At 33.5% G+C, this 14,551-nt stretch overlaps 1 protein-coding gene and 1 pseudogene across 1 annotated transcript; both read right to left on the bottom strand.

Moving 5' to 3' along the window:
- Positions 1–3,771: 3,771 nt before the first annotated feature.
- On the bottom strand, positions 3,772–4,823 carry LOC117926574 (annotated as a pseudogene).
- Positions 4,824–10,635: 5,812 nt separating this feature from the next.
- LOC117926573 (elongation factor 1-gamma-like) lies at positions 10,636–14,273 on the bottom strand. Its single transcript, XM_034845710.1, has 4 exons — positions 13,880–14,273; positions 12,318–12,806; positions 11,597–11,972; positions 10,636–10,761 (listed from the first exon to the last, which is right to left on the bottom strand). The coding sequence occupies exons 2-4, from the start codon at positions 12,631–12,633 to the stop codon at positions 10,692–10,694; spliced, it is 762 nt and encodes a 253-aa protein (XP_034701601.1). The 5' UTR covers positions 12,634–12,806; positions 13,880–14,273; the 3' UTR covers positions 10,636–10,691.
- Positions 14,274–14,551: the final 278 nt, after the last annotated feature.

The raw sequence follows: 14,551 nt of genomic DNA, 5'->3' as shown, positions 1-14,551 counted from the left end.
CATAGTAGGTTAGGTCCAATCCATCACCATCGGTAAAGTTCATCTCTATCTCTTTTCCTTTAGCTTTTATTGATGCTTGATAGAGGTCGACCAAATGTTTGGGCGTACGACAGGTACGCGACCAATGCCCCTTCATACCACATCTATAACAATTATTCTCATGGTTCTTAGGAGGTTTATCTTGTATACGCTTCCCATTTTCTTGTATTGTCTCAGTATTGTTCCACTTCTGGTGGTGCAATGAGGCTTTCATTTTCTGAGAATTATTACTATAAGAACCATGGTATCGGGGATTTCTTCCACGACCACGACCACGTCCTCGTCCTCGTCCACGTCCACGAGTTTGGGACGATATTGCATTCACTTCAGGGAATGGTTCAGATCCAGTTGGACGAGACTGGTGATTTCTCATCAAAAGCTCATTATTTTGTTCAGCAACAAGAAGACATGATATTAATTCAGAATATTTTGTAAATCTACGCTCTCGATATTGCTGCTGCAGGAGCACATTCGAGGCATGAAACGTAGTAAAAGTTTTCTCTAACATGTCTTCCTCTGTGATTTTTTCTCCACACAGCTTTAATTGAGAGCTGATTTTGAAAAGTGCAGAGTTGTATTCACTAACAGTTTTAAAATCTTGCAACCTTAGGTGCATCCAATCATATCGAGCTTTTGGGAGAATCACAGTTTTCTGGTGGTCATATCTTTCTTTCAAATTACTCCATAGAGTAAATGGGTCCTTTACCGTAAGATACTCATTTTTTAAACCTTCATGGAGGTGATGGCGAAGGAAAATCAATGCTTTTGCGCGATCCTGCAGGGATGCTTGATTTCCTTGTTTGATCGTAGCTCCAAGGTTCATTGCATCAAGATGTAATTCAGCATCAAGGATCCAAGATAGATAGTTCTTTCCCGAAATGTCAAGTGCCACAAATTCGAGTTTTGTGATATTCGACATTGTCAAATAACTTCATATATATGACAAAACAATATTATTAAAATCAGTTATAATAACTTGATAGCATTGGTATAACTTTGATTATAAACAAAATCAAATAATTTGTTTATAACTTTTAACAATATGTAACAAAACAAATCAACAATAATATAAATATGTAAAATTTTATTCTATATAAATAACTTCAAGTTTAAGATACGAGAATTACCTTCAGAGCAATTCGTGCTGATAACGTGTTGTAAAACAAAGACAAATATAATGCAAATCAAAGTAGTAGAGATAAAATATATCTTACTTTGATATATAATATGGAAGAAGGAATCAAAGAAGAGAATTGAGAAAGTGAAAGAAAGAGAGAAAGAGAGAGAATGAGAGGAAGAGCTTTCTTTCTTTCTCGAGATGCCTTTACATGGAGGGGTAAGAAGCCTTTTATAGGCTTCATAATATGAACTCCATTTACTCATCTTTAAGATGAGTAATGGGAGTTCATAATGGCCATCAATGTGGTCATTCATTCTTTTCATTTACAACAGAAAAATAATTATAATATTGTTTTTGATAATATATTGCATAAGTAAAAAAAACATTTTTAATAATAATGAATTACTAAAAATGACCATTATTTAAAAAAGAAAATATTATAATAAACCCGAAACTTTTATTACACAAATATATATAAACATTTATATTGTTAAAAAACACTCAAAAATCACTTTTATAAAAAAGAGAGTAAGAAAGAAATGGAAGTGCTTCTCTACAAAACACTCTTTTAAGTGTTTTTATTTATTTATTTTCAAGTGTTTTTTAAAATATTGTCAAATATCTTTTTTTTTTTTTACCTTAAAAAGGTTTTTAAATGCTTTTAGGAGTATAAACATTTTTTAAAAAACATTATCTATCAAATTCTTAAAGTGCATTTAACAATGATTCTAAAAAGTGTTTTTATCTTTTCTAATACTTGAAAAATAAAAATTTTCAAATATTAAAAAAACTAAAAACACTATTCATAATCATGCACTTTTTAGACTCCATATGAAAGTAACTTTCAAAAACACTTTTAGCCTAAGAAAACATTTTAAAAAAAAGTTCAAGAATTAGGTAAAATTTAAAAAGTACTTTTAAAAGTTGAAAAATCACTTACAATACTTATGTGAGAAACACCTGATAATCGATTGTTAAAAAAAATGCTTTTAGAGAGAGCATTTCAATGAAACAGAATTGAAAAATCACTTATAGTGATTCAAGGAATTTAGGAGAGTTTGAAATGAAATGCTCATTATATTTCTCATTGATCACAAACTATTTTAATGGAGCAACTAGAGCTAAGAGGAAAGCCCATGGCATTTTAAGAAGCCAATACAAACAAGATCTAAGCCTCTTCTAGGCTCCCTTGGACACATCATAATGCAGAGAGAGATATCCTTTCAGGCATTTGGTAATTCATCTGAGAACGGAGAAATTAAATTCTAAATGCTAATGCAAGAATAGAAAGAAGAAAAACACATCAGCATTCAAAGATTGCCAGTCAAAGTGGGCTCTCAGATTTCCTATGGTACCCTGAAAGGATTTATACCCGTCTTCTAAGAACACGGGCATGCACGCACGGACACAGATTCTGTTGGTACAGACTGAAGAAGGAACACCTCTATCTCCACAGTAGTTCTTCTCTAGGCTTGTCAATGAGAGCATCAGAACAGCTGTAGTTTCCTTTTCTCACCCAAAAACCAGAATCATACAATGAGATGAATCTATTGGGCAGATTGGTCTCCTTCCTGGGTTTTTGGTGATTCATCCGAGAATGCAGATGAAGAACCTAAATGCAAAGAAAGTTCAACGCTAAATGCCCAAAAAAGAATTGGAAATAGAAGACCAATTACCCTTCTTGAAGAGGTTCAAGAACAGAGCAGGCAGCTAGGCGTGCCCACAGTTTTCTTTGGTGGTGAGACCTCTTATATAGTCAGAGGCAGATCCCTTGAACTTCCTACCATCCGCAATGTCAATATTCAATACAACCAAAACAGCCAAGAGAGCAGACCCGAAAGAGGAATAATACAGTTGTTTTCAAGCCATTTCAAGGTCGATCTTCACTTTCACAAGACTTAACAATTTTCAACTCACCCCATGCATCATGCAATGAGAAAAACATCTTGCTTATATACATCCAACAAATGATCGAATGACAAACACAAGGACTATGTTGAATTGATGTATGCGTTATAGAATTCATTTTGAATATGTTGATTTCTATTGTTTGTTTGAGAACTTGACGTTTGATTTTTTATTTCTCATTTCTTTTGTTGTCTATGAAAATAAGTTGATTTCCATTTAACTGCATTTTGTCATAGGATGTTATTTTCTTTTTCTCGTGATGACGAGAAGAAAAAAATAACATCCTATGACAAAATGTAGTTAAAAGGAAATCAACTTATTCTCACAGACAACAAAAGAAATGAGAAATAAAAAATCAAACTCTCAAACAAACAATAGAAATCAATATATTCAAAATGAATTCTATAACGCATACATCAAGTCACATAGACTTGATGTATGGTTTTTTATTGCTGATCAAGTCAAAATGAATATGTTGATTTCTATTTTTGTTTGAGAGCTTGATGTTTGGTTTTTTATTTTTTATTTCTTTTGTTGTTTATGAGAAGAATTTGTTTTCTTTTTAACTGCATTTCGTCGTAGGATGTTAAAAATAACATTTTATGACAAAATACAGTTAAAAGAAAAACAAATTCTTTTCATACAAAAAAAAAGAAAGAGAAATAGAAAATCAAACATCAAGCTCACAAAAAAGCATAGAAATCAACATATCACTTAAATAACAAATATAAACTAAGGATTCAATCTGTCTAGGAAAGGAAAAGAGAAACAAGCTCTCCCAGGAAAATAAAAAACAAAAACATATCCTTTCAGCTAGGGATGGTTTTCTCACTTGAAGCACTTGGCATCCAGAAGAGCCTCTCCCTCAAAAGGCTCCTGATCTTCTATCATCTGAATCACACGCTCCTTTTGGAGCCTCATCCGAGATGTCAACCTTCTTCCACTCATAGAGTTCCATGTCATAGCACATCAATTATAAATTGAGGTATCTCTTGCCCGCGGAAAAGCCACAGCCCCTTCACCTTGAATGGGGCTCTGAGCCGATTACAAGCATCTTCCCAAAAGCATACTTGCGTGCCAGATCCATCCGCTGAAGGAATCCACCAAACTTGTTCAGAGTTATGAATGAGACGGTATTCTTGTCATTGTATTGCCAGATCCATCCACTGAAGGAATCCACCAACCTTGATCAGAGTTACGAATGAGACGGTATTCTCGTCATTGTATTTGTAATCACAGAACCAAAGAGAGTATCCCTTGGGATCGTACATGTCCCATAATCCTGCATAATCATGAACATATTCATTGTGAACTTCAAAGTTTTAAACCTTGAAGAATGAGAAGTAGAAAACAGAGCAACCATAGCAACTTATCAACTAGGCTTGTTGTCACAGCTTAGCTGCTCAGTCAGAGTTCCAATTATTCCTATGTGGGAAGGCCTAATATAGTGGACTGACTATGTCAAGTCAAATTCACCTGTAATGGGCTTGCATCAATAAGGATTATCATTTATAGAAGATGAGAAAAGAGGCTTGCATCCATAACAGATTTCTTTTTTCATTTTTTTTATAAAAAAGAAAAAGAAAAAGAAAAAGAAAGAGAGAGATACCTTTAATTGCAACCTCACGGAAAATGGTGTATTTGAGTAGAGTCTCTTCCATTCATCCAGAATCATCTTACTTGGGGGCAGCAGATCAAGAGGATTCTTAGGTTTGGGTTTTGGCGCTTCTTCCTCTTCCCCAACAGGATTCTTAGATTAAAGAACAATATTACAACTACAAATGGAACCCTAAAAATGTCTTTACTTAGGAGTATAGTTTATCATTATGTCATAGTAAATGACACATGAAAAATGAATCATTCCATTAATTTGTGATCACATGGGAAGGCACATGTCCATCCTCTCAAGAGAAGTCGCTGTGCCATCACCAGCATTGTGGGAAAAAAAAGAAAAAAAAAGAAATCCATGTTTGGTTTCTGCATATAAAAAGGACATAGACAGGGAACACAAGAAACATTGAAATAAATATCTGTCTCCTGAGCAAAGAGACATTGAAGGAAACAAAAGAAGCTACAAACAATGCAATTATGAAAGGTATTTTCTTTGGCACCCCCTTTCTTTTTCTAACAGGAATTAAACCGAGTGACTTGTTAAAATTTCCAATTTTTCAAAATTTTCAACATATGTGACCCAAAATCCACTACTTATCAGAAAGACTTGTCCCACATCTGTCCAACAGAAGTTGAATCAATTGAAACCCGAATCAACATATTTTCCTCCTCCGTTATGGCTCCCGAGAGGTCTTTACTTGGCACCGGAAACGATCCCACTTCTAAACCTGTAGTTAAGCCCTTTGCTGAGAGAGAAGTGATTTCTTTTGGTTCGATTGCATACCCCTAAAGTTAGTGTTTCAGCTGAAAATGCCAATTCCTGTGCTGCCAAATGTGAAGGTTGTAACTTACGGATTTATAGAAAACTGGAGACGATTATCTAACAGCTAGTGAGAGGAGCAGGCAATTATAAGAATCTGAACTCCTCTTGGAGGTGTTTCTCAGGACCAGAAGACCTTTGATGGTCTTGGAATTTCTCTTCTTTTGACTATAAACCCTGCAATTCAGTATACAACATTTGATCAGCTGAAGCTCTACTGAAATCCCACAAAACAATACATGGTGTTCTTGACGCTATTTGGAAGAGAGAATGATATTCCAAGACCCCTTTGTGATTACTGCTCTGTTCAGGGAGTCTGCTGAATCATAAAGCAATCTCGAAGTCCACGGTACGACCTCTTCTTGTGCATTCCTAATGACGGATTCCAACTCCAAACATCACAATTCTCTGCAGTTGAAATGTTATAAGCGTGGCTAATTTCCAACTGCTCGATCAAAGAAAGCTTCCTCTGGGAACTGTCTACTCGAAAATTAAAGGTAGCAGATGAAAAACGGTCAGAGCATCCAGGTTACACCTAGAAGTTAACCTTGGGTCAAATATCTACAGTTTTGAAGTAAGGCTGCCCGAGAACATTCCTAGGAAGGTTTTTTTATAATGAGAAACCAGGGCCCGCGTGAACCATGCTAGTGAATATTTGAATGATACGAAAGAACCGTTTTTGATTATGAGTTGCGCCTGAAAGCAAATTCAAGATTATCAGAATGCTACTGGCCTCACGAGATACCTTGAAGAAAGGTCAGAGCACCTTAGACATTGTGCAAGCCAATTGCATTGATCTCCAAGTTTCTACTGCCGGTAAACCCTATTTTAAGACGACTTCCCTAAAGGCTGGAAATATATTCGAAGAAGGTCTCGGGCACTGAGTTAGATGCCACAAGAGGAAATGAAGAAGAAATGAACGTCAGGAAACTTATGGAACAAGTGGCATTTCTCAGGGATTCAAGTACTAAAAAAAATCTGGGTATTAGATAGTTGCAGTAGCTTAATACCGAAACTCCTGAAAGACAATTTGAATGTAGGGAATTTCAAGGAATCAAAAAGAGCTCGAAGATACAGCGATGTAAGATACTTGAATACATGCAAGAAGGTAGAAGAGGAAAATCTAGAGAGAATAACACCAGCGATTTACAGAGATTTCCTCATGAATCCGTTTCAGCAATACAGTCTCAAGTTCACTTCCAGACCTTACTCACATAGTGGCCACCTTGCCACGCATCATAATCCTAATGTTTCTCCTTCTTCTCGTTTGTGATCATATGCATCTTAAAGTTGGATTTCAAAATCTTTTTCTATAAAAAATAAGTCTAATTTTCTTAAAAATTCCTTGAGAGTTTCTAAGTATAAAATTCAGATTTTTAATAAACTCTTTGTTGCCACTTTCCTCCAGGCATGCATTTTCAATGTTCTCTTTTATTTTCAACTATTTTCATGGTTTTCTCAATTTTCAACAAGCATGAACAAACTTCATGATTCCAAATAATGGAATTCGTAGAATCAATTCATGCAAAATTAATTGGGGCTTTGGTGGGGGCCCGACATTCATGATATTCTCATCAATATTGTTTGTTTGATATTTGATTGATTGTGCTTTCTCTTTATGGTATTGAGATTATTTCGCACTTGTTACTAAGCAAACTTTGTTTCCCATAGAGGAGTATTAGCTTCCAATCCAGGTACACTCTTCCTGCCCTCAAACTCTAAAATTCTATGAATGTGTATGTTATCATGAGCCATGTCCATGTTTGATGTCATGATTGATTGCCTTGATGCTTGTTTGATCATCTTTGATAAAAATGCATATTATGCATCGTATTTTCAAACTAACCTTTGATGTCTTGTGATAGCGCCTAAGAAGCAGTCCAGGTACGTACCCTAAATCCTCTTCATGATTGTGATTGGTTTTCCTGCTAAACATGCTATTTTTCGAAATCATCTAACCTATTTAGGTATCCATGATTAACCAGTTAATCGCTATATTTCCCCCAACTTAGTCAGTAGAGACCTTTTTAGGGCTTAGAGGGGTGCTACCTCCTAGAAGTACCTTCCCAATAAGTAACCTGATCCCCGGACCTAGACTCGGGTTTTTCAAAGACACGCTTTTCCAAAAATTATGGAGTCACTTCTTTAGGGTTTTTCTTTCTTGTTTTATTCTCCCTTTAAAATAAAATAAAATAAGTGGCGACACCAACTTTTCCAAAAATTCATTTTTCACCAAATAAAAAGTGAGTCTCGCCGATCGAGTGGGGGCGCACGTGAAAAATGCGGGTCCACAGTGATGTTATGTTATTCACCTGTTTCCTTGATAATTTAAACAAATAAAACTCAAATGCATTCTAAAGTCTAAATGAAAGAAATTCTAACTAAATAAATTATTACAACTATCACCTATTTTTCTTTCATATAATTAAAAAATTATACATTTTAACCAAGACATAAGTTCAAATCATACTTAATAAGAAATAACCTAAAATCATAATCACTGGCCTTAATTTTCATATGAAAATATAAAATTTTAAAATAATATAAACAATTTCTTTAGTTATTTTAAAATTTAAAAATAATATGAATAAATAATTTTCTTTAGTTCATATGTGAAAATATTTGTAAAACAAATAAATATTGTATTTAGCATAAATATATAAATTTTTATGTGAATGCATGTAGACCAAATTATTTTCTCAAAATTTCAAGGAAAATATGAAAAAATAAAGATAATATATATATATATATATATATATATATATATATATATATATATATATATATATATATATATATATATTAAAATAGTCGTAACAAAAAAATTTGTGAAAAGCGAAGTTCTAAAATCTCATATTTTTTTACACATGAGTTCCCCTTAAAAATATTTGTGAAAATTGTAAAACCATAATCCGTAATTGTGGTTTTAAAGAAAATTGTAAAACCACAATTCGTGACTGTGGTTTTAAAGAAAATTATAAAACCACCATCTGTGATTGTGTTTTTTATAACATTTTTAAAACCACAGTTATTAACTGTGGTTTTATGGTTATTTTGATAAAAAAATATTATTAAAATTATAACACCATTAAAATAGACTTGAATTATAAAACCACAGTTACTAACTGTGGTTTTATGGTTATTTTGATAAAAAAATATTTTAAAAATAATATTAAAATTACAACACCATTAAAATAGACGTGGATTAAAAATAATTGTAAAACCACAGTTACTAACTATGGTTTTATGATTATTTTGATAAAAAAATATTTTAAAAATAATATTAAAATTACAATACCATTAAATAGATGTGGATTGAAAATAATTGTAAAACCATAGTTACTAATTGTGGTTTTATGGTTATTTTGATAAAAAAAGAAATTTAAAATAATATTAAAATTACAACACCATTAAAATAGATACGAATTAAAAATAATTGTAAAACCACAGTTACTAACTGTGGTTTTAAGGGAAATTGTAAAACTACAATTTGTAATTGTGATTTTAAGAATATTTCTATAATTTTTAAAATCACAGTTACTAACCGAGGTTCTAAGAGAAATTGTAAAACTGCAGTTTGTAATTATGGTTTTAAGAATATTTCGATAAGTTTTAAAATCGTAGTCACCAACGATGGTTTTTTACACTTAAAGAATAAAAATTCATGTGGATGTTTACGTGGATAAAGAAAATTCCTATGACAAATATTTTGAAATAAGTACCATTCTTACCATTTTTTTTTATAAATAAATTATTTTGGTCTTAAACTCTGCACTAAACGGCATCCACACCTTCTCAATATGCTCCATTCAATGTAGCATATTATTTGCTTTTTCAAATTCAAACCGACGCTTTACGACTTTAAAAGAAAGAAAGAGAATAAGGGAATCAAGATTGAAATATTTATAAATTATAAAATTTATTAAAAAACAGAACATGTATAATTTTATTCTTATGCCCTTGTTTCTTGAAAAGGGAATGGGAGGAAAAATATAAAAAAAATCAAAAAATTAAAATCAAAATTAGAATTAAAAATTTCATTTAGATGTTTGCAAATTACAATATTATCGAAAAAGGGAATTCAACCCGATTTCTAGTGAAAGTGTTTTTATTGAAAATATTTTCTTTTACGATATTTAATATTTTTGATAATATATTACATAACTAAAAAAAATATTTTAATAATAATAAATTAACCATTATTAAAAAAAGAAAATATTATAATAAAACCAAAACTTTTATTACACAAATATATATATATATATATATGGGTTTTTTTTAATTTTCAAAAATGTTATTTATTTTTTTTTTACCATGGTTTTTAAATGCTTTTAGGACTATAATTATCTAACGGATAGAGTCCATATGAAAGTAATTTTAAAAAACACTTTTAACCTAAGAAAACATTTTTAAAAAAAGTTTAAGAATTGGGTAAAATTTAAAAAGTACTTTAAAAGTTGAAAAATCACTTATAATATTTACGTGAGAAACACCTAATAATCGATTTTTTTTTTTAAAAAAAATGCTTTAAGAGAGAGCATTTCAATGAAACAAAATTGAAAAATCACTTATAGTTATTCAAGGAATTTAGGAGAGAAAGTTAGAAATGAAATGCTCATTGATCACAAACTATTTTAATGGAGCAACTAGAGCTAAGAGGAAAGCCCGTGGCATTTTAAGAAGCCAATACAAACAAGATCTAAGCCTCTTCTAGGCTCCCTTGGACACATCATGATGCACAGAGAGATATCCTTTCAGGCATTTGGTAGTTCATCTGAGAACGGAGATGACCCTGAATGCAAATGAAATTAAATTCTAAATGCTAATGCAAGAATAGAAAGAAGAAAAGCACATCAGCGTTCTAAGATTGCCAGTCAAAGTGGGCTCTCAGATTTCCTATGGTACCCTGAAATGATTTATACCCGTGTTCTTAGACGGACACAGATTCTGTTGGTACAGACTGAAGAAGGAACACCTATATCTCCACACTAGTTCTTCTCTAGGCTTGTCAATGAGAGCATCAGAACTGCTGTATTGGGCAGATTGGTCTCCTTCCTCGGTTTTTGGTGATTCATCCGAGATTGCAGATGAAGAACCTAAATGCAAAGAAGTTCAGCGCTAAATGGCCAAAAAAGAATTGGAAATAGAAGACCAATTACCCTTCTTGAAGAGGTTCAAGAACAGAGCAGGCAGCTAGGCGTGCCCACAGTTTTCTTTGGTGGTGAGACTTCTTATATAGTCAGAGGCAGATCCCTTGAACTTCCTACCATCCGCAATATCAATGTTCAATACAACCCAAACAGCCAAGAGAGCAGACCCGAAAGAGGAATAATACAGTTGTTTTCAAGCCATTTCAAGGTCTTTGCTTTCACAAGACTAACAATTCTCAACTCACCCCATGCATCATGCAATGAGAAAAACATCTTGCTTATATACTACCAGCAAATGATCAAATGACAAACACAAGCACTATGTTGACTTGATGTATGCGTTATAGAATTCATTTCGAATATGTTGATTTCTATGTTTTTTGAAGAGCTTGATGTTTGGTTTTTTATTTCTCATTTCTTTTGTTGTCTATGAGAAGAATTTGATTTCCTTTTAACTTTATTTTGTCATAGGATGTTATTTTCTTTTTTTAGTGAACTAGAAAAAGAAAATAACATCCTATGACAAAATGCAGTTAAAAGGGAATCAAATTATTCTCATATACAACAAAAGAACGAAATAAAAAATCAAACATCAAGCTCTTAAACAAACATAGAAATCAATATATTCAAAATGAATTCTATAATGCATACATCAAGTTACATAGACATGTATGATTTTTTATTTCTCATCAAGTCAAAATGAATATGTTGATTTCTATGTTTGTTTGAGAGTTTGACGTTTGATTTTTTATTTCTCATACACAACAAAAGAAATGTGGAATAAAAAATCAAACATCAAACTCACAAACAAGCATAGAAATCAATATATCACTTAAATAACAAATATAAACTAAGGATTCAATCTGTCTAGGAAAGGAAGAGAGAAAAGTTCTACCAAAAAAATAAAAAACAAAAACATATCCTTTCAGCTAGGGATGGTTTTCTCACTTGAAGCACTTGGCATCCAGAAGAGCCTCTCCCTCAAAAGGCTCCTGATCTTCTATCATCTGAATCACACGCCCCTTTTGGGCCTCATGCGAGATGTCAACCTCCTTCCACTCATAGAGTTCCATGTCATAGCACTCATCAATTATAAATTGAGGTATCTCTTGCCCGCGGAAAAGCCACAGCCCCTTCACCTTAAATGGGGCCTCTGAGCCGATTACAAGCATCTTCCCAAAAGCATACTTGCGTGCCAGATCCATCCGCTGAAGGAATCCACCAACCTTGATCAGAGTTACAAATGAGACGGTATTCTCGTCATTGTATTTGTAATCACAGAACCAAAGAGAGTATCCCTCGGGATCGTACATGTCCCAGAATCCTGCATAATCATGAACATATTCATTGTGAACTTCAAAGTTTTAAACCTTGAAGAATGAGAAGTAGTAAACAGAGCAACCATAGCAACTGAGCAGCTAAGCTGTGACAACTTATCAACTAGGCTTGTTGTCACAGCTTAGCTGCTCAGTCAGAGTTCCAATTATTCCTATGTGGGAAGGCCTAATATAGTGGACTGACTCTGTCAAGTCAAATTCACCTGTAATGGGCTTGCATCAATAAGGATTATCATTTATAGAAGCATGAGAAAAGAGGCTTGCGCATCCATAACAGATTTCATTTTTCATTTTTTTTATAAAAAAAAAAAGAAAAAGAAAGAGAGAGATACCTTTAATTGCAACCTCACGGAAAATGGTCTTGGTATTTGAGTAGAGTCTCTTCCATTCATCCAGAATCATCTTACTTGGGGGCAGCAGATCAAGAGGATTCTTAGGTTTGGGTTTTGGTGCTTCTTCCTCTTCCCCAACAGGAGCCTCTTTGGGCTTTGCTGGCTCCTTCTTGACTTCTTTCTTTGGTTCATCCTTGTGCTTTGGTTTGGCATGTTCTTTTGGCAGGGCAGGCTTCTTTGCAGACGAAACAGGTGGGACTGATGCAGTTTGCTTTACCTCACCCAAGATCTTGCTGAAATTTGGTTGATTAACCATGGTCCAGAAGTATCTCTCAACATGAGGGAACTCCGAGGTCTCTTAGTCAAATTGCATGTCATGACAATGTCAGCCAGGGTGACAGAATGCCCGACCAGGAAATTGTTTGAAGCAAGATGTGTGTTCAAAGCACCTAATGCTCTCTTCAACGCAGCAATTGCAGCCTCCTCAAACTATACACAGAAAACTATGATCAGGAAGGATTAAACAATCAAGGAGCTAAACTGGAAAGCAAAATGGTAGAATGCATTTATGATTTTGAAACATTAAAATTTTTGTGAAGAATAATAGATTAAAGAACAATATTACAACTACAAATGAACCCTAAAAATGTCTTTACTTAAAAATATAAGTTTACCATTATCCAGGAACCTTCAAGAATAGAAACTCTGGGTCAAATGATTCTGTGGAAACTATTTCTTTATTTGAATTGAGCTCTCAGGTTTCAGAAAATAAAAACAAAAAGCAACATAACTTTCAAAGTTCTCTTTTCCTTCTTCTTACAGAAATCAAACCGAGTGACTTGGTAAAATTTCCAATTTTTCAAAATTTTCAACATATGTGACCCAAAATAAAGAAGACCCTCCAGTACGAGTTGGCTTATTTGAATTATTCAAAACCCAAAGAAAGGTCCAAAATTTTCTTTCTCTTTCTCCTCTTCTCTCAGCAATTATGAATCTTTAAGACTTCCCAATGTACGCCACTACCATGCCCCGTAGCCGAGATTAAATGTTCAATTATTTAACCTACAAACCGACACCAGGAAAAAATAAAAAATAAAACAAAAACAAAACAAAGGAACGTTTTATTTTCTCTAATTTTCCTCAATTTTCTCAGCAACCAAACCGATGGCACAAGCAATCACAGTGTGTAAAAAATCCGATCCGCAAACCAACTTATCAATCCAAAGAGCTTTCACAAAGAAGGAAAAAAAAAAAAAAAAGATACGCGGTATAGTATTACAACCCTAACAAAAAATGAAAGCATAATTTGAGGTTAGAGCACAAAAAATACTAATAATAATAATTTCAGAAAATTATTCCCAACAAAAAAAAATAAAAAAAAATAAAACAACTCTAATTCCAAAATTGGATCTGAATTAGGTCTAAAAGCATACAACGGTAACAAACATCATGAAATTTGTCGGAAAAAAATGGTTTCAGAAACAGAAAGGACAATCAAAATGACCTGTACATAACTGGTGAAATTTGGATTCGGAAGAGAGAGATAGATCTGAGAGACGAACCTGAAAAGAATTGCAGAGAAATCGAAGAGAACAACAGGATTTGCAGAGATATCCGGCTCGAAGCTTCCATCATCCCTCTCTACTTTCTCTCTCTAAACCCCTCTCTCTTTCCCAGTGTTTAAAAAACCGGACCGGACCGGCCGGTCCAACCGACAACCGGTCGCAATTCCGCAACGATTTACCTATTAGACCGTTGTAACATTGAACCGGTCACGGACGCCTAAACCAACTATCGGACCGGTGAACCGGCGAAAACCAGAGAGTTCCAAACGAACCGAACGGTCCCATCGTTCTGCAAGCTACCCAATCATATAAAAACTGTAAGCAAAAATCCATACTGGTCCATGTCTTAATACGACAGAACCCACACCCAAATCTTTTAAGTAGGCTGAGTCTTGAGCCCACAAGATGTGAATACTGTGGCTTTCAACGAGGATACCTCTTATAGGCATCGTTTGCACCCTTATTTCTCTCACAATCCGATGTGGGATTGCAAACTGATATGATAATATCAATGAAAAAAAATTAACAAATGGAGGAATACGCTTTTTGTAGTATTCCTCCCATTTTTTGCTTTATTTTTTGGTAGGTACTAAATTATATGAAAAATGTGATTAAAATATTAAATTATAATAATTATAAAATAATGAAAAATATAACTAAAATACAAAA

Source organism: Vitis riparia, chromosome 12, assembly GCF_004353265.1.
Source record: "Vitis riparia cultivar Riparia Gloire de Montpellier isolate 1030 chromosome 12, EGFV_Vit.rip_1.0, whole genome shotgun sequence".
Lineage (NCBI taxonomy): Eukaryota > Viridiplantae > Streptophyta > Magnoliopsida > Vitales > Vitaceae > Vitis > Vitis riparia.
This window is presented reverse-complemented; position numbering and strand designations above follow the sequence as displayed.

Excerpts from the sequence above, each read along its gene's own strand:
- LOC117926573 (XM_034845710.1), bottom strand. The coding sequence starts at position 12,633 with ATGGTTAATCAACCAAATTTCAGCAAGATCTTGGGTGAGGTAAAGCAA. Across the intron at positions 11,973-12,317 it reads CCGTGAGGTTGCAATTAAAG|GATTCTGGGACATGTACGAT; the intron begins GTATCTCTCTCT and ends ATGATTATGCAG. Across the intron at positions 10,762-11,596 it reads CTGGATGCCAAGTGCTTCAA|GAAGTTCAAGGGATCTGCCT; the intron begins GTGAGAAAACCA and ends TGCGGATGGTAG.